The sequence below is a fragment of the Haplochromis burtoni genome, unplaced genomic scaffold (assembly GCF_018398535.1).
Source record: "Haplochromis burtoni strain Fernald_Lab_line unplaced genomic scaffold, NCSU_Asbu1 Contig_128, whole genome shotgun sequence".
Taxonomy (NCBI): domain Eukaryota; kingdom Metazoa; phylum Chordata; class Actinopteri; order Cichliformes; family Cichlidae; genus Haplochromis; species Haplochromis burtoni.
In genome coordinates, this window is record NW_024582489.1 from 1,567,563 (window position 1) to 1,588,751 (window position 21,189).

A 21,189-nucleotide genomic window follows, 5' to 3' on the forward strand; every position below is an offset into this window, starting at 1 on the left:
AAAACTTTTTATGGTAAATCTTCCTCTTGGAACTGTAAAAACTAACCACAGAATGAAATATGAAACTAAATGTGATGTGATTGACCTTAGATAAACAAGGAGCTCTTTATCAGTCAGCAAGAAAGTTAGTTTATAAGGGATCTAGTCTGTCTTTCTCTCGCTTTCTCTCAGTGTGTGTGTGTGTGTGTGTGTGTGTGTGTTTCTTTGTGAATGAATTTGTACAGCAATAGTGGTCGTTTGTGGAGTGAGTAGGTTGCTGTTTGCCCTTGAGCAAGATAATGAATGCATACTAGCTCATAGGATTGCTTGCCTGTCTCTCTCTCCTTCTCTTTCTCTCTATCGCTCTCTCTTACACACACACACACACACACACACACACACACACACACACACACACACAGAGAGAGAGACACAGACTAAATCCATCTTTGCCTCTACATTAACCTTGGTTTGAATGTTCTGTGGAGGAGGAGTGTGGCCACCAGACTTCCTGTTTCCATTTCAGAGGAATCAAATGGATCACTCAAGCTTGTTCTCATTTTATGTCTCTGATTTACTGATATGCCCTTGCTATGATGTATCTGTTTCAATCCACAACCTGGTAAAGTTTTATTTTTAAGAGCCCACAAATTGCAAATAATTTCCTACCAATATTTTTCTTGGAAAGACAATGTAATTAACCATTAATTATAATTTATTTCACATTTGCTTTATTACTGGAAACTTAACCTATGGTTAGATGTGGATATCCCTGTAGACAAATTTGACATTTTTGCATATTCAGCAGACCTGACATAAATTATCTTTAGGATATCCTAATTGCAAATATACACTTTTCCATATAATTCCCAAAATAGGGAGAGTTTACTGTAATAACAGTATGGGTTGTAGCTACTTTTTTTCTATCATAGACTACGTTTTATAGTCCAGTAAGGTGGGTCAATGGAAGGAAAGAATCATTTAAAGTTTGGTATTAAGATTTTTATTGGCTAAGGTTAATGGAAGGTAAAGAAAGTTACAAGGAGACTAGCCCAACAAGTCAAAATTAACTTTAATAACTTTATTTATAAAAGTTGGAATTATAAAATGTCCAAGAAGCCAACTAATGAGCTAAAATACTTCTTTATCAAAAGATAATCAAGATACACAGTCCTACTCACAATGACACAATCACATGTTCACAGTAAGAATATTATTTCTTTAGTTGGTTGTTGTGCTACGGCACCAGGACCAACACCAGAAGAGCAGGGGGTGAAGTGGCTAGGGAGTCAGAGGTCTGGGTATCGCAAGTCAAATCAAGTGGCTTTATTGAAATTTCAACCATGTGCAATAGTACAGTACACAGTGAAGCAAGACAATGCTCCTCCAAGACCATTGTGCTACATATAGCATTAAACAGACAATCAACACAGGACTACATAAAGTGTAAGTGTGCAAAAATTGCAAAAAAACCAAAACAGCGACAGTTCAACACAAGACAGAACCATTGATGTTAAGTGAACAGTGATCGCTCCTCCTCTCCTGAAGTCAACAATTATCTCTTTTGTTTTGTCAACATTTAGAGACAGGTTGTTGACTCTACACCAGTCTATTAGCTGTTGAACTTCCTCTCTGTATGCTGACTCGTTGTTCTTGCTGATGAGACCCACCACAGTCGTGTCATCAGCGAACTTGATGATATGGTTCGAACTGTGCATTGCTGCACAGTTGTGAGTCAGCAGCGTGAACAGCAGTGGGCCGAGAACACAGCCCTGAGGGGCTCCAGTGCTCAGTGTGGTGGTGTTGGAGATGCTGTTACCAATCCGGACTGTCTCTCCGTCATAAAGTCCAGGATCCAGTTGCAGAGGGAGGTGTTCAGGCCCAGCAGGCTCAGTTTTACAATCAGGTGCTGAGGAATGATTGTGTTGAATGCTGAACTGAAGTCTATGAGCAGCATTCGTACATATCTGTCTTTATTGTCCAGGTGGGTGAGAAAAAGATGTAGGGGGTGCTGGTAATGGCGTCATGTGTTGACCAGTTAATAGGCAAACTGCAGTGGGTCCAGTGTAGGTGGCAGCCGGGTCTTAATGTGCCTCATGACGAGCCTCTCGAAGCTCTTCATCATGATACATGGATTGAAGGATGGATGGATTTTGCTCTGATTTTTTATTTCATTGTCACAAATGAGCTGTAGCATATCACAGCTGCCATATGTTGAAAGGTGGGACCCTAAATGGGTCACCAGTCTGTTGCAGATGGATGAATGCTGTTATAATATATTTGATTTAAGGGATGTACAAAGTTAATAGAGCAAAATTCACTCTGTAAATCTGTAGCAGATGAGACCTTTAGTTAGAAACACATTTATAGTATGAAAATATACTGCCTAAATAAAAATATATATTGTACTAAGGATTTAGCACAGTAGCAGTGAAAATGCATAAAAAGCAAAACTGACCAGGTTCTCAGTTGCAGGTATTGTTCCCGAAAAGGTACGATATGTTGTACATGTATATTATGAGTATTTAAGACCTTCCTCCACTGCTGCTCTCTGCCACCCTAATCTCCTAAACCAACTTCACAGAATCTTTGAGTCAACTTTTAATCTTGGATTTACAATTAGTGAAGTCCAGATTTCCCCTTTAGCAACACTGTTGTCTTTACTGGTGAAGTCTAAGTATGTCTGACTGACTCAGTGTGGGCAGGAGACGTGACACAAGGTGCCCAGACACACACACACACACACACACACACGTCTGGCCCACTGTCTAACTAAAAACACTGAGCTCAGAACAAAAGAATGAAATCTTATCGCACACTGGAATTCTTTACTGGTGAATGAAAAGAGTCAGACTCTGTTTTTGCGACAGTGTCTGTGTATAGTCTGTCAGTGTGCGACTGTGTACATTCGGGCAGGATGTGTGCTCATTTCAGCTGAGTGGATTCCTTCGTATGAGCTGGTAATGAAATCTCATCTTTGTCCCCCATGCTCTTTCTCGTCACTTCTTTTTCTGACATCCATTTGTCCTTTCCAGCATGCAGTACTCACAAATCATCTTGGTTTTCTTGGTCATTCCCCTCTAAAACACACTCAGCATCTAAAAACACTGAAGTGTGCTTAAGGATTTACTGGATACATCAAACTATCAATCTAAGCACTTCTAATCGTGTTGTCGAGTTTGTACACTTATTGCTGAAGTTTGAACAGGTTTACATGCCATACCTTATACCTTTTATACGCCTGTCTCATTATGACAAACTGTAGTGTGTAACGGTGAAACACTCGTCACCTACTCACTTGGGGTTGATATTCAGCATTCAACTTGTTGGCAATTTTTGCATATCTTTGTTTTAGCTTATACCACATTTTCGTCTTTTCTTTTCTATTCAAAGCCATCCTGTGTCTCACTGTGTTTAATCATACAGCTCTTCTATGTGCTATTTTGTCTGTTTTGTATCTCTTGTGGCAGATGTAACTCTGGAAACTGGATACAGAAGCAGTAACGTTTACTCTACTCTAAAGACATTGGGTCTTTTATTTTGAAAATTCCCTGGATGTTCTCTGTTTCTGTGCCCGTCTCCCCATCCTGCTCATCTCCTGCTCTGTGTTGGGGGCATGGCTTTCATCAGAAATAGACTAGACATATTCGTTTAGCTTAAAATAGTGGATATCCACTTCTAAGATATTTCCGAGTGCATCCGGTGGAATCTCAAGCACTGGTTTGAGTGGGAAGGCTCTGTTATGACAGACGCAGATATCCTATTTCTAGGATAGGACCAGCTCATCTCACATCTTGGGCCCAAAGGCCTGTGTTTCATATGTCCATTGGATCTGTCCAACACAGAAGCAGTAGTGTTTGGAAGCATTCAGTGTCTGAAAACTGGTTTCTGTTCATGACAAACACAACATGGCAGAAAACTTCTTAAGAAGTTTGTGTGTGTGTGCGTGTGTGTTTATTCCCATATATACCGGGGAAGACACTGCTTAATATCATCAACATCTGAGATGATATCCAAGCTGATTGTCTAATCTTCAGAGGAATCTATCTGTTGTCCTTTATGATGATCATTATCATTATTATCACTGGTAAATCACAGTAAGCATTGCGACTAAATTTATGTTTGGTCAGACAGCTTTATTTCATCATGCAAAGCAGTTTCAAGTTGAGATACTCACCAATGTCCATCGACTTTTAGCTTCCATATTTTTGGTGTTTTGGAAGTAAGGAAGGTTTAAGAAAAGTAGGAAAACTCCTATACACATTATAATACTGAAAGCTATTTCAGTATTGTAATGTGTGTTTGTGTCTGAAATTGAAGTAGAGAAAGCCATGTAAACTCAACGGCATAGTTTTAAAAGTCAGAAAGGTTATTTATAATAAATCATGTCATTTAAACCAAAGGTGCATCTTAAATTGAGGCTGTTAGATCTCCCAAAAGATTTTTTTTTTCCTAATACCTCACTCTGTTCAAAGCAACGCTCTTCAAAGGATTTTGGAAAAAGTCTCCAGATGACTAAGTGATAAAGCTGAGTTTGTTGCATAATTTCTATAAACAACAATTCACATTAATTTGATGTTCTGTCAGTGTCACTTCACCGCTTTCACTTTTACAACAGCTTAGTTTTATAACTGCTTTCCACATCATCTGCACCACGACAAAACATTTACGTACAATACTGTAAACTGTCAGACTCGTTCCTTTAAACTGTTTCCATGGTTCAAAATAAAGTGATTTTCCTTTTCACACAGGTTTATATTTGGGGGATTTAATAGCCTGGATTGATTACTCAGAGGAATGTGTGACTTTCCAACATTTCCCAGCTGCAGAAAATGTGTTCTGCTGTCCCAGATAAACATGGTTTTATTAATTTCAGCTAAAGTAGATTAATATGTTTTATCAACATGTGCAAGGTCCAAAGCTTTAAACAAAGCCCAGAATAAAAGTCTTGTTCCCACAGCTGTAAATCTGTATTACTTTTCTAATCCTTTCTTCAAAACTATTTCCCAAAACTCACAATCCCTCACAAGTAAACCAAATTCTCTAGTAGATTTCTTGATAAATTTGCTTTTCCAGGCAACAAACAACATTTGGGTTACTTCATTTGTCCGCTTGATGCTGAAGAGAAAGACCAGCGTGGGTCTCTTGATCATTTTAACCAAAGCAATTGTTTTTACATTATACAAGGAGATTTGGCCCAGTATTGATGAAAAAATAATGACTATAAGTAGAGTAGATAGCTAGTAGATGGCATTAGCTGCATTTCAGCAAAGGAGCTTTTCCCAGGAACTGGAGACTTTTGGGGCAACTGAGGGCAACTGATAGTGATTTTATATTTCATCCATGTCCAAATAACCACACCAACAGCTGTCACCCTCTCACCAAGCTCTTTGCTGATGGTCGTGCAGTCGATTCCAGACTTGTGCAAGTCTACAACTGACATCCTCTGATGGCTCTTTGGTCTTGCACATGGTGCTGGAGAGGTTTAAATGGAAGACACTGATTCTGTGGGTGGGTGTGCTTCATACACATAACGACTTGAGATCTGGAGGATCTATAATTGACTGACTGGGAGCCAGAATTCTGGGTGGGTTGTAGGGGACCAAATAGTTTGTTTTTGTCTGTTGTTTTTTGTTTCAATCAATGACATGAAAATCAATTATAACTTTTATGTAATGAATAATGTCCTGTCTCTCTCCATTAAAATGAAAGTACCATAAAAATTAAAGACTGTTTCCTTGTAGGTGAGCAAACAAATTCAGCAGAGGATAAAATAATTATTTATATGGGAAATTTAATTTAATTTAAGTTTCTGCTTGGCTTAATGCTTCCCACCTGCTCATTTCTATTTGGACTTTTGTCACCCAATCATTATTTGGTTCAATAATCCAATAAACGACATATGCTTTTATTCTTCCTTCAGCCAGTGAGTCATGCATTTGAATACACACCTCATTAGACTGGGATTGCTGTTGACGATTCAAGTTCACAACATATTTAACTGAAACGTTGATCATGTTTAAATTGTTTCATATAAAACTGATTTTCTCATTTCAACAAAAACATCTGAGCTCAGATTTCACGTTTTATGACAACGACAAGACGTTGAGGGTGTTTAATGTAATAATATCATCCTGACTACATGAAGTTACAGCAGCAATAACATCATAAAAGCTGTGGACATTAATAATTGTTCATTTTAATATGTAAAATTAACAATTTTATATCGTAAACTCAACAATTAGGCAATTAAATTAACAATTAAAAGTGAAAAATAATTCAGTTGTGAAAAAATTTGAAAATCAACAGTCAGTTTCCTTAAAACTTCAACAAGCAGATGTTTAGCTGAGCAGATAATGTGGATTGTCGTGACTTTTATTGATGGGATAACAGGACTCATAAATTCCCATGTTATCAACTGGGAAGTATTTACTATGCAAAAAAAACCCACACACAGCACAGTGGCATGGTGGTGAGCAGTTTCCTCACAGCAATAAGGTCGTGAGTTTGACTCCACCATCTGGCCGAGGCCTTTCTGTGTGGAGTTTGCATGTTCTCCCTGTGTCTGTTTGGTTTCTCCAAGTGCTCCAGCTTCCTCCCACAGTCCAAAGACGTGCAGTGAGCTTAGGTTAATTGGTGATTCTAAATTGCCCATAGGTGTGAATGACTGTCTGTCTCTCTCAGGGTGTACTCCACCTCTCGCCCTATAGTAGCTGCATTAGGTTCCAGCATCCTTGATAAGGATAAGCGAAAGAGACTGTATGGATGGATGGAAAAAAATACACACAAACAAACAAACAAATGTGTGTGTCTACAGCTTTTACTACTATTACTATGACACCAAGTTAACTTTTCCATCCAGGCTCTCCTTTCCACCCAAGGACCGATGATCATGCCAGTCAACAAGTTATTATGTTGGACAATTTGGTGAAAGAAAAGAGAAGAAGAGAAGGGGTGGCTGAACAGGGAATTAATCCAGATACCCGCTTCCCCCCTCCTCTCCTGATGAGGCCTCAAACTCTGTGTCCATGGAGGGATGGAGCAGTATGGAGGTGGGAACACTGGGATGAGGGACGGATGGATGGCTTGTTAAGAGGGCGGTGAGGTATTACTTAAAAGTTTCTCTCCACCCCCGTCGGAAGTCAGCGGGACAGCAGCCGACAGCTTTTCCAGAGGATGGGAAAGCTGGAGGCTGGGATTACTGCTCATTTCAGGAAGGCGCTCAGTGAAGCCAGAGCTGCGGCTAACTATTACTTTAATGTTGAAAAATTGTCTTTAAAGCCACCTTTCTGTCTTAAAGTGTCCTATATATAGAAGATCCTGTTTACATTCTTGATTAGCTTGAGCTAAATGACACCTACCACAGATGAAGGGAACACTCACTGCTGTGGTATTTTCTTTAATGGGTGATATTCTTGATATCCTTTCCATCATTTATACACATTCCTCCTAAATTTAAGCTGTCCTGAATTATAGAGTCTGCAATGAGAGGCCCATCTGTGGGTCAGCAAGGTTTAAGAGACTCTCCCTAGTGGTGCATTTAAGGGTCTGTGAATCTGTGCTTTATGTTTTCTTTCTGTTTTTCTTCTGAGTTTGATCTCCAGGACAATAAGCCACAACTACAACATGTTTTATTAATCTCAAGTACCAGATTAAGAGTCTTCCTAAGTACACCAAAAAAGAAGACTTTTCAAGACATAGCACTTAGGAGTTATAAGTATTAGGATATAACTGTCATATTTTACCTTGAATTAAGTAAAAACAACAGCTGTTTGTAAGGTAGGTCATCAGTTTTAATATTAGACTGGCTTACCAATCAGTACCAACAGGTAAAGTAACTGGAATAGCAGATAAGGATTTAGGTGGGGTGAAATAGAATAGCATACAAGAGGATAACAGATTGATCAAGAGGACTTTGTGGTTTCTCGGACCAACAAAATATAAATGATCTGCCAATAAACACATTTCACCTGATGCCAGCGACCAGGGGATAAGACAAGATAAGATAAGATAAGATAAGTTGTTGCAACAGCAGAGTGGCTATGGCGTTATTTTTTGTGCCAGTATTCTGAGCGCACGTAAAGAAAAATTGCAGGTGCAAGTGTTGCATTTTGAGGAGAAATTTGTTTTGAGCGAAGAAAAGCTAAATTTGAGTGAACAAAATTCATTGCTGCGTGCAAAAAATGTATTTCAGTGTTTGCTATTATCCACACACACACACACACACACACACACACACACACACACACCAACACACACACACACACACACACACACACACACACACACAATAGCAGCCCCTCTCGCTCAGTTTTTGCATTTGCGCTTGCTCGCAATGTGTTGCTTGCGCTCTCAACATTTCTGCCTGTGCGCTCAACTCTTTCTGTACACCGTTATATTTGTGCCACAAAACCAGCCAATCACAGACTTGGATGCAAAAAAATCTGATTGGCTGTTTTGGTCTCCAATCAGCTCGAAATGACGAAATGCAATATCCCAGAATCCATTTCGTCCAAAACTCAAACGAGGCAGTGGCGGAGGAACACAGAGTGGCAGAGTTTGAAATATTACTCTTTCTGGTCACAAAATAAACTTTGAAGATATTTTCATGCGAGAATGGTGCTGTGTAAACTTCAAATATCTGCTCGATTTATCAAGACATCACATATTTGCATAAGTGCTCTAACGTTTTCGGAGAACATGGATCTGAGCCAATGTGCCCTCAAATATCTTTTTGCTACAACAGACCCAAGAACCAAGTGAATTGAAGGAAATTGTGTCAGTCTAAGAAATTACACACTGACTGATAGTGAAGTTGACATTTGTTTAGAGGTGGCAAAGGCCAAAAAGTTCCTTTGTATCCACAATCAAACCAATTAAACCACTCCTCATGGAGGTCAGAGGTCGTGTTGAGTTAGAAGAACCTAACCACGGAAGATCTGCTTGTACAAATGTTTTCATTCCAGCTTCTAATAGGAGCATAGTGGTAGTGAGAAGCACCAAACAGGACATAAATATATCTCTCACATTATGTAATCTCTTCTTTCACAGGTCAAAGATTCTTTCACTGCAAACCATCCCGAACCTCAAAAAACTTTGACTGAATGCTCCGATCACAGCAGTGTGTATTGCAAGAGAAAAGCAACAGCGCAACAGAGACAGTCACACAGCCTTGGGATGAATGAGGTCTGTGAATGAGTCTTTTTTTTTTTCTTTGGGGGGGTTATACGAGAATGGACTAGAAGAGCAAGTGGAGGGTACAGAGAGGAGGAGCACAGGAACGTGGGCAAGTGATTCTCCAGATGAGATCTAATATGTGAGACGGTGCATCCTAAAGAGACGTTTTCTCATGGGTCCACCCCATGAATACAAATTCAACCCGCCACCCGCTCTGTGCTGGAAGGACGAATGCACCTTGCGTAGTGTAGAAGTGCAGCCTCTTTCTTTTTCTTTTTTTTCCCCCTCGATGTTTACTTTCATCCAATCACGGCACTCAGCTCTGGTGACTTCATGAAAGCTCCTATGAGTCATCCATTCATAGCTTTTTGTCTTGTACCCGAATCCGTTCGCTCTCATTCAGAGTAATGAGGCCTCGTATTTATAATGATGGAGAGACTGTCTGCGAGCATGTTGGCGGAAAAATTCAAATGTTGCCAACGAAACGCCGCAGGTGAGTTTGGTAAAGGAGGAAAACAGTTAGTCTGCATGTGTGTGCTGACTTTAAAGTCCCTCTTGAACATGTTTCATTTATTTGTTTGTGTGTGTTTTGTGCATTTAAATGTGTATGTTTCTTTTGATGTTATTTACTGTGATGGCGTGCACATTATCATATCTCTAAGTTTTCATGCTCATGTGTTTGTGTGTGTATGGGTGTGTATGTGTGTACGTGTTTCTGTGTGTGTATGAGAGAGAGAGATAACAGCCTGTAAATGTACTAGGGCCGATCTTAGTGACATCACTATTTGAGAGAATCTGAGTGGTCAGGAAAGTCATTTAGAGTTAAATTGGGTTTACCAGCTGGACACTAGAAGGAAAAAGTGTGTGTGCGTGTGTGTGAGAGAGACAGAGAGAGAGAGAGTGTGTGTAGGTGTATGTATGTGAGCAAGAAAAGAGAGAGAGGGAAGGGGGAGGAGATACAAAAGGGAGGAACAGAGTGGAGAGGAAAGCAGAGAGACATAGTAAGGTTTAGGAACAAGAAAGGGTTGTTGCCTGTGATACAGTACAGACAGACAGACAGACAGACATTTTCCTCTTGCAACTTCTAGCAGCGGTACCAGTCTGTCTTAAACAACTAAGGGTGGAAGTGTAGGCGACAGAGAAAAGGGAGTTGCCTACTAGCAGAGGTCAGGCAGGCAGAGGGGAAGCTAGTGGATGTTTTTTAAGAGTTTGCTTATCTGACACTGACAACAGGATGAGGAGCTGAGCGAGGGAGTAGACAGGGAGAGAAGCATGGAGCAAGCAACTTTATCTACAGTACATTTGCATAAGAGACATAGGAAAGACATGCACTGGCTTCTCTGAGAGAGGTAAAGAGACAGAGGTAAACAGTCCACTTTCTCCATTCTGTCCAAAGGAGCGGGAGTGAGAGCCGAGGGATCGTAACACTGGAGCTCAAGGATAAACCATGGACTCTGCATACATCCCACTACACCTGGACGTGAGTACTACATCCCTGTCCCTCTGTCTCTGTCTCTCACACACACATGCATAGATCTGTCTGTCAAACCACAGGCCACAGGAACTGCACTGCTGAAACCATTAGTCTCCGCTGGGAAAAACACACTCGTGTATATGAATACACTGCTGGCCCACTGTATTGCTCAATCTACCTCTTGTCAGGTAAGCAACTTGTCTGAGAATAATGTGCCCATTATGGGTTCAAAGAGCATGACGTAACTCGCCAACGCTGTGCAACATGTGAAGTATGAATTGGCCCTCAGTGTTATTGCTCAGCAGCTTTAATGTGAAAAGCAGAGGTGTGTTTTTGTTCTGTATTTCACATCGGTTTAGCTGTCAGACGCACAACGAGGGCAGTCTCTGAGCTTTCAGCAGTCATGGGTTAGATATGTCAGTATTTCCACTGATGCTGTTACAGTGTTGTGCCTCAGTAGGGCCTCCTGTTAACCACAATGCACTTGTGAGATCTCTGTGCAGCATCCCGGGCTGAGGAACAGAGGATGAAAGAGACAAGCTGTGAACACATGCTGAACTACTGATGCTCTGTTCTACCTCACAATTGAGACTTAAGCCAAAAAAACAGTGCACGTAGGCATGTGCATGTAGATGTGACCAGCCAGAAAAAGCAATTTACAGTTAAGCTGTGGAAACAGTGTGTTTTCGAGCTAACTCTAAATCTATATCAAAGTTGTCTCACATTTTTACAACCCTTCACTGTTACATATATTGGCAAGTTTTTTTCCGTGTTAGGTTCACTCTGCCTGGCTGTTAGCCTGTGTTTAAGCTCTGTGGTGCTCTGTGCTCGGACACATTTGTATCCAAGTGCGTGTATGTTCTGTATGTGTAGAGCAGAAATGGACGCCTGGGTCATTAACCAACTAATCAGTCCAGCTGGGATGAATTAGAGTGCTGTTCTAATAGACTCCAATAAAACTCTACAGCAGCCTACCTGCAATATTGTTCTAATGATTTCATCTGTTACGCCTCAGAAAGTAGAGCCACAACTGCAACTGTTTTGGACATTTTTCACCCCACCCCCATTATGTATTAACTCCACAGCCCAGAGTCAACCATTAATGATGAGTTAAGTATGGGGAGTATGGTACAGGCTTAACCTCACATTTAATTACAGTGACTGTATGTTCACTTTATACATTTTAATGGGGGGAAAAAGTGTTAGCCAGTACAGATGTATCCTCAGAAGTGATCCCAGGTGTGTATATGCACACTGCACATCATATCTGGACTCATGAGGCTATCCGACATGGCACAGTTTCAAGAAAATGAGTTAGCTCAGAGCCTGAAAATGAACCCTGTGGCATGTACGCTGCACGTATCGTGTTCTGAAAGAATGGGACGGCAGCATAGAAAAATGAGAGCTTGGAAGGGGGGGAGAGAAATCAGGGAGAGTGAGAGGAGGAATTTAGGAAAAGAAACACGGGAAGAACAACAGGAAGGGAAAGTTGAGGGACCAGGCGTAACATGAAGACAGCGGCAGTGGATAAATCAGCCGGCTGTGGTGACACTCCGGCCCCCTGGCCCGGCAACAGTCTGCCGCACTCTTCCGCAAAAACACCATTCATTTTAAGACCTAGGAAAAAAAGAGCGGAACTAATGGGGGAGATGGAGTGGGAGAAAGTCCATAGGAAAATGGGAAGGTGATGCAGAAAAGCATGAAAAGTGACATTTTAACAGGGAAGAACAAAAGATGTAAGAGAATAAAGGAAAAAAAGATGGTTTGAAGGGGACATGAGGGACTGTGCTTAAAGAAAAGTAAAACAGGGTTATATACGGTGGTGTATGACAACAAAAGGACAAAGTTCAAGGAATGCAAGGAGGAAGGAGGAAGGGGAAAGGGAGCAGAGTTTGAAATAAACAGATAAAAAGAGGGGCAGAAAGAGAAACGGATGTCAGAGGTCAGAGGTTTTAATCAGTGAGTTCAGAAAGACGCGGGGCAGACCAGCAGCCACACTCGTCCGCCGCATGCCAGGGTCACTCAGCTGTCTGCTCATGAGGTCAGGTCACATATAATAAGTCTCATAGGCTGAGCACAGAGGGGAAAGACACACAAACACGGCTGTTGAACTCCATACCTTTCATTTCGCCTTATCCCTGACCCCCTTCATTATACGGCTCTCCTCATTTATCCTTCCAGAACATTTCATTGTTTAAGCCAGAGGAAAGGTATAAACAAGTCAGAGATAAAATAAGGAACTGGGGAATGTAATCATAAAAATGTCAGTTTTTCTAGCCAACTTGAATGAGCTGACATCTGGGTGCCACCCACTCAGATACACATAACACATAAAACATCTAAATTAAGTCTGGATCCTCTTTGCCCTCCCTTGAAAGTGGATTGAACCATTCATAAGGCAGACACCCAGGGAGGAAACAAAGAGCCTGAAAAGCAGTGTAGGACACTGTTTCCAAACTTCTTTCTCTGTTTTTGCCCCTGTTCCTCTTCCTCGCTGCAGCTGTGACACACCCTTCTGTGTGACAACCTAACCTTTGTACCTCAGGGTGGTTTTGTAGGTGAGGAAAGTACAGGAGAGATGTGGTGTTGTTGTCCTTAATCTGCTTTACAAGCCTCCACAATATATGGGAGAGGTTGTCCGGCAGTTCCTAATCTGTAATTGTCCTCTGCTGCGTTGCTTCAGGTGAAACAGCACTGGGTGTGGTGTTTAATGGCCAGCTAGCAACAATCCCACGCTAGAGGTGGCTTATTTTCCCAGGCTTGCCCTTTGAGCCACGTACCACACACAGTACACATACCCACAGTCACATATACATAAAAAATACACACCTTCACACCTGTGACCTCCTTTTAACCTTTTTTCTGACAGCGTGGTAAGATTAGCTGTCATTACAGCGTCATTATGTGTTTACTCAGTCATAAACTCCTCTGTTATCTCGCTGTAGAGGCCCTAATCGATTCTCTGTCCCTTACAGGCGAGAGATAAAGAGATAGAAGCGAGAATGAGCGAGAGATAGGTGAGCACTTGGACGAGAAAAAAGATAAAGCCAAACTTAAAGTCCTGCAAAAGACATAAATTTAGATGCAGATGGGGTTTATTGTTCTGTTCTTGTTTACTGTGCAGCAGTTCATCTGATTTGCAGTGCAGATTTTTTTTTTCTGCCTGGTAAACAAGTTTTGCACCTTTGCACTGACCCTTTAACATCTCAGCTCCTTTTCAGGTCAAGCTAGCCATTACCTTGCTGCTTTGCAATTATTCACTCACTTATTAACACTCATACTACAGAGATGTAGGGTGTTGGCCGGGTCGCAGTAGTATTTGTGTGACCCCTGTCTGTGATCGCGTTCCAGCACTGAATGCCCTGCCAACACAATCAAGTGTAGCTAAAAGAGTGCTCTTGCAGCATCTGTGGGTTTCAAGTCAAATTAGTGACTGCGAATATAATCTTTTCACCCATTTGTATGTGCAGTAAGTGAGTGAAGCAGGCAGGAATATGAAAGAAATAGGGAGGTTACATGCAGCTGGGCTGTGCAGGTGCAAATGAATCTAACTGTGGATGACCCAACGGAGGGAATACAACGTGTGTGCTGAGCAGAGCATGCCAGTGCATGCACATCTAAACTCTAGTGAGATTACGGATGTCCCATTTCTTGTCTTTCTTTTCTTTTTGTTTTATTTGCAAAATAAAACAACACAATTGTAATTGTGTGGTGGATACCTCTGTGCATGACGGCAGCCTTGAATTCATGATTTAACTAATGCAGATTTGTTTTGATTGATTTGCAGTGGCATTACTAGTAATGCAGCCCCAAAGCTCATATTTTTCAAAACTGTGACATTAAAAGCTTTCATTTGTTTTGATCACATCACTGTAGAAGACATGAAGTCCAATTATTCAGCTGGCTTACAGTCAGTGAGCACTTATTGCGGCACTATTTTTTTTTTTTTTTGTAATTAAAATACCAGAATTTACCCTGACATCAGACTAAACTGAGCATTTAGGTCTGCTATTTGATGCCTGAGCTACATCTTTAATCTTCCTATAATTAAGGGGTTAATTAAATTAGACCTCAAATAAAAAATATTTTTAAAAAGCTACTTAATTCTTGAATAAGTATTTTCTCAAGTCATTTGAAAAAAAAAGGAAGAAAAATGGCTACATGTCACTCTATCAGGTCTCTGTAAATACCAAACACATCACAGGCATCCACACACACACAAACAGCACTACTAGAGTAGAGCACACACAAACATGCAGCATGATTAAATTACAGATCGAGACTGTTTAATTACTGCTGCTTAGGTGTCCTGTGAGATAAATGGATCTCTAGGGGAAGAAGCCTGCAATAAATTAACAAAGTAAAAACAAAGTAGCACTGTTTCTACAACTAGGAGTAGCAAGCAAACAACTTCTTATGGACATGTGAATGGTAAATTTCTTGAACATATGCCACATGAAGGCTGAAGACTGATGAGAAACTAGTGTGTCCAGGAAGGAGAAGACATAAGCATAATATACAGAGTCCAGAAGCATCTCTCTGGGGCTATCTCTTTTGCAGATTTCAAGCAATACTTTATATTGTGTCATTATGTCATATGATTTAAATTCTTATTTAAAACACACAGAAGGAAGGACAGAGTGGTGCATGACCTGAAGTCGCAATTTTTTTCTTTGATGTTTAGGTTACTTTGTATGCGTTCCTTTCTTCTTCCACTTCCTCTTCCTGTTCTGTTCTCTACCTTATTACCTCTCCTCACCTGCGCATCTCCCTCCAGGTCCACCATGTTCCCTCCTAACCTCCTGCTCCTCATGGTCCTGCTGCTACCTCATGCCTCGTCTGGTCGCCAGGGTGGAGACACCAGCGAGATCGATCATGGCAGGGTGCACCCCACACCTTCCGCTTTGTCACCGTCACTCCGGGATCCCGGTCTGGCTCAGACCATCCAGAGTCTCCTTTTGAGCCGACTGGGGCTGCAGTCTCAGCCTGACCCAAGGCCTGGAGTGCCAGTGCCACGGTACCTCGTGGATCTTTACCACTTCCACCAGCAGCAGTACCATCTAGTAGAGGACCCTTCATTTACTTTCCCCAGTCAGCACATCCAGGAGGCCAACACTATACGCAGCTTCCACCACAATGGTAAGCTTACTTACACAATTAGATGGCACGTAGTCAGGTGATTCCTCTTGATGTCAAACTAGATTCATGATATATGAATTATATCTGTTTGAGCTGATTCTAGCTTTCAACCTTTATGGCAGTAGCACACCTTTGCAAGTCTTTGTATGTCAGTTTTGAACAGTCAAAATAAGATACTACACTATCAAACGAGATAAGTGTAGTAAGTTTTTTTCAAAACATGTATGAGATCAGATTTAGACTAAGATAAAATATAGACTCGGGACTCTTCTCATCATAGTTGGATTAACCTGTTCACCAGGGAAACATTTGCATTTGGGCCTATCCTGGCCACCATATTTGCCTCCCAGTTGCCCTTATTTCAGCACAAACAAGCTAGAATAAATGCAGACCTGCGATAATGGTTCATTATCAGTGAACCATCAGTGAGTTAACACTGCATATTCCTGTCAGACATGTTTGCTCCAAACTAAGAAAATGACAAAGGAGGAGCACACACAGTCATTTAATCTAATCTGAAGGCTCAGGTAATCCTGTAGCACCACTGAAGGAATTCCCAACTTTTGCCAGTACAATTATTTGATAATACAGAGGATGACATTAGTTAATGTTGCATTTTTGTGAGGAAAATCCATAAAGGAACTAACCCATGTGCTGTAACTATAATGCTTTTAGTGTTATAGGTTAATGTATAATGTAAATTTCTTTAAAGAAAATCTATCTGATATAGATTTCATTTTTTTAAAATTAAGTTTCTTTAAAAAAACAACAATGTTAAATTATTTGCTGACTACGCTATACAGTCTGACAATTTTCCTGCTATTGCTCAAATAAAGTCTTACTAAAGTGTTATATTGCTTTGTCACTCTTCCACTTAGAGCCCCTTGGAAACAGTCTTGGTGCAGAGGATCATACCAGAGTGCACATTTCCTTCAATATTTCTTCCATCCCTCAAGATGAGAGTGTGCTCTCTGCTGAGCTCCGCCTCCGTCGCAGTGACGAAGCAGCTCTGGGTCCTGGACCCCACAGACTAAACCTATACCTCACTGAGCACCATGAGGACCCTGAGCCCACTCTGCTGGAAACAAGGTTACTCACCAATGGCCTCCGTAGTTATAAAACAAGTGGTTTCTGGGAGGCTTTTAGTCTTAGTGCAGAACTCCTACATAAGGCCCATGCTGGGACTGGCAGCCTAGGATTCCTCCTGGAGGTCAGACCTGAAAACAACACCACCTCACTTCCTGAGCAGACCCTCTCTTCTGCTGCAAGTGAGGGGACAGAGAAATCAAAAGAGGCACACCTGAGGGTATGCAGATCTGTGGGACAAGACGATCACAGCTGGGCCCAAGAGAGACCCCTCTTGGTTACTTACAGTCATGATGGCCGTGGACAGGCTTTAGTCAAACATGGCAGAAGAAACCCTGGTAATGGCCAGAGGAGAAAAGGAGCAAAGGCGAGGGTCAAGAATAAAAACAAGGATCTCAATAGAAACCAAATCTGGGGAAGGGACAAAAAAATGGGGTATACTGTGCCGAGCTGGGCGGATGACAAAGGAGGAATCAACTGGAGCGAACGTGGAAGGGTGAAAAGAAACGGTGGTCGTTCTGCAAAACTGAAGCGCCTTTCCCGCAACAGGTGCCGCCGCCATCCACTATATGTAGATTTCAATGACGTGGGCTGGGAAAAGTGGATCATTGCACCCAGTGGCTACGACGCCTTCTTCTGCCTGGGTGAGTGTCGCTTTCCTTTGGCTGACCACATGAACTCCTCAAGCCACGCCATGGTGCAAACTCTGGTAAACTCTGTGAATGGAGCAGTGCCCCGGGCCTGCTGCGTCCCAACCTCTCTCAGTCCCATCGCCCTGCTCTACCTGGACTCTCAAGACCGAGTTGTGCTGAAAAATTATCAGGACATGGTTGTGGAGGGCTGCGGCTGTCGGTAGTGAGCTCCAAGTGACAAACTCACATGGTCGGTGGGAATACAGAAGCAACAGAAGCATGAAAAGAGATGAGAGAAGGCAAGAAGAGACTCTATAAGTCAACTAATTTCAGACTGAGTGACAGAGACAAATGTAGCAACATACCAAGGATGAGTGAGAGATTGGGAAAGGGATGAGAGAGAAGCCAACAATATAAATATTATATATATATACTATATCATATTTATATATATATATAATTTAGGTCCCCACAACATGAGTACATACCCACACACACACACACACACACACACACACACACACACACACACACACACACACACACACACACACGACTAAAAAGTAATTACAAAACAGGAGAGGAACAAGTGCTCTGTCATTTAATTTCTCCCATTTAGCTACAATGCAACAGTGCACATCATCGACCAATTGGTTGCTATTACAGCAGAAGTGTATATTCATGTTTGCTACACATCTAGCTTTGACAAAAACTGTCTGACAGGCACATGCATATGTGCTTAGCTTTTTTTAGAGCAGGGTTTACACAGTTCTTTACTGTTCTGATGGACTTACTGATGATCGGCAGCATTAGCAATATGACGATGGCACCAGTGTGGCATCCAGACTTTGAGATGGCGTTGTTTCTGCAGTATTTGAACTGGGAAGAAGGGTTCATATGTTTTTATGAAAGGTAATAAAATAATACACCCCTTCACAAAGACTCCTTCGTCAAGCTATTTAAAAACCACAACAATAATGCTGAGGAACTATTATGCTATTATTTGAATGTACTATTAACATTATTATTTAAATAAAAGAGACGTTTTTTTGTAAATTTATTTTGCAGACTGAGGAAATCCAGTGATAGTTGTCTTGTGATTATATATAAATCCACTGAATCCTGATTCTAACTTAAAAGACACGTTATCTATTTAAATAGCTGCAATATGGTGTATTTAATCTTTAACATATTTAAGATACCTGCACTCAATAGAGCATACAGCATATTAAAAGTCTGCAATCCAAATGAAGTGACTTAAGGTAGCTTTACATCCATGCAAATGTTCAGTGTATTGAATTAACAGTCTGTGTTACTTCTCATGTTATCATTGAACACTTTTAAGTGTACAACACACAATAGCAGACGTAAGTGGTGTGGCCTACAAAAGCTCAACTAACAAGCCAATTGTAAGCTCTGTGTATTGTAGCTACTGACGTGTGTAACAACAGGTGTCTTAGCTAGTTGTGTCTGCATGTGTCAAGATGTTTTTTGAAAAAAAGGATGACTGATATTAAAACAGGGACTTTAGTGCCTTTCAAACAGGGGCTATAAGTGTGTTCTCTGCTGAGCTTGGTAAATGTTTCAGTGTTGCATTCTTCTCTCTAAATGGAAACATTTAAGCAAGAGCTTGTAAAATGTTTGACAATATACCTCTAATAAACAGAGCAAACAGCACAACTGTTGGGAGACTTTTATTTTTTCCTTTTCGGGAGCCCAAATGCATGAAATATCTTTAATATATATATTCTTCTTCAGTCACTTGGAGCAGAAAGAGGAAACCCACAGAGAGCACGATATGACACTGTGACTGGTTTCAAATTTAAACAAAAGAGGAAATTTCTTCTGACTGTTTCAGGAAAACAAGAACACCACACACATGCTTTTGATCACATGTATCAATGGAGGTCGCGAGAAGGATTGAATGGAGGGGGTCAGACTAACTGAACAGCATTGTTGCGTTTTTAACTGGAGGACCCTGCCTTAAAACAACGCATCCCCCTTAAGCTAGTTGAATCTTTATCTTTTGTTTTTAGATCTCTTTTCATGTTTTCATTGCCTTGATATAAGTATTTCCTCTTTGATCCATTTCTTGATAACAGAAATATAAAAATCTGTGCCTACTCCTGTCAATATCTCCTACAGCAATCCAGGCTCTCAGATGTAATATCTTTAATTTTCACAGGCCTGCCTCCACAGAAGAGAACAGGATGAGATTTCAGATTGTGCTGATTTCCTATGCATTTAAAACATTCCATTACCAAATACCACTACCGATGTATGCATTACATCTTTAGAAGTAGATATGTGTTCAGGCATGGCAATATGTGTATTAAATAAGTGTGTTGAGGCGTCAAAAAGAAGTCACAGATATCTGGACCTAACCCTACCTTACCAATTTTGCACATGCGTACTGGGTGTGAAGCAGTGCATTGGTGGTAACTGTCCAGAGCATACAGCCGGAACTCTATAAACCCATTTCCCCTGTATATTTCATCTTTCAAACACCTGTCAGGAGTGCACAGGTAGGTGTGTGTGTTTGTTTTTATTTCTTTTTTTGTGTCTTTTTGTGTGTGTGTGTTGTGTGTGTGTGTGTGTGTGTGTGTGTGTGTGTGAGAGAGAGAGAGAGAGAGAGAGAGAGAGATGAGATAAATAGGGCCATGAAAATAAGCAGCTGAAGATGTGCACCTCACATGTGTTTTATGATCTCATGTTCACATGTGCATTGTACCAAATAACACTCTGGGTTACTGCCAGTGCATTTCAGCATGTGCTGTAACACGTCATCGCTCATGCAGTGGTTGGACAATAACCTCTGGCCTCTTTTATTTCATGACCCTTACTCACTCTTTCACCTATAACCCCTCCCACTGCCTCATTTATCACTCTGATCCTTCAGCATCCCCTTTGCAAATTACACATTAATCAAGTTCACTTTTTCCTCACCTGACTTTTTTCAGTCAGCTGCCCAAGCTGCCACAGTTTTTGCTTGCCAGCCTGACCCCTAAACTTCTCCAAGTACTTGACTCAAACTCGTTGTTAAATCGTACATTTGTTCCTCACAACTAAAGGACTGAAATAAGTCTTCATAAGAACAAGCTGGAAAATGCTGTATAATAACTAAGAACATAAAAAATGTGATTGCTTTAAATGCAGCATACTCAACTGTCCTCATTATGTGTTAATAATTTTGCAGTGAGGCCAAAAGCCAGGTAACATCTTTTCTTTTCCTTTCTGTCATAGTTGTTCTGATTACAAATCCGTAAGGGTGAAATTGTAGAGGATAAAGACAGGATATGATGACTCTTATCTTGTCAGGTGTGTGCAGTTTAAAGCTAGGTAGCAGCAGCAGCCTTGACCCAGTCACACCAGAGGATCATCTTCTCCATAAATCAATGCTTGAGGACTCGAGAGGTGCGGTGGAGGATTACTACAGTTACAGGGCACTGAGGGCAGCATTGCCACACTTGTGAGCAGTTGTCTGGATTTTTTAAAATATATTCCAGACAGATCAGAGGTCAGTAGAAGAGGGTAGAAATGACCCATGTTATTTCATAATGTGGGGCACTGGTCTCTCAAGATTATTAAAACCAGACGACAATTTTCTTTTGATGACATCCTCAACGCCCATCGATGAGTCACATATAAAAGTCTGCCCCAGAGAAATACGTTGTAATAATTTAGTAGTATAGCTTATATAGT

The 21,189-nt window shown here is 41.0% G+C and overlaps 1 protein-coding gene across 1 annotated transcript; it reads left to right on the plus strand.

Moving 5' to 3' along the window:
- The first annotated feature begins 10,130 nt into the window (after window positions 1-10,130).
- On the plus strand, window positions 10,131-17,773 carry bmp16 (bone morphogenetic protein 16). Its single transcript, XM_005929935.3, has 3 exons — window positions 10,131-10,636; window positions 15,408-15,769; window positions 16,648-17,773. The coding sequence occupies exons 2-3, from the start codon at window positions 15,415-15,417 to the stop codon at window positions 17,709-17,711; spliced, it is 1,419 nt and encodes a 472-aa protein (XP_005929997.2). The 5' UTR covers window positions 10,131-10,636; window positions 15,408-15,414; the 3' UTR covers window positions 17,712-17,773.
- The last annotated feature ends 3,416 nt before the right edge of the window (window positions 17,774-21,189 follow it).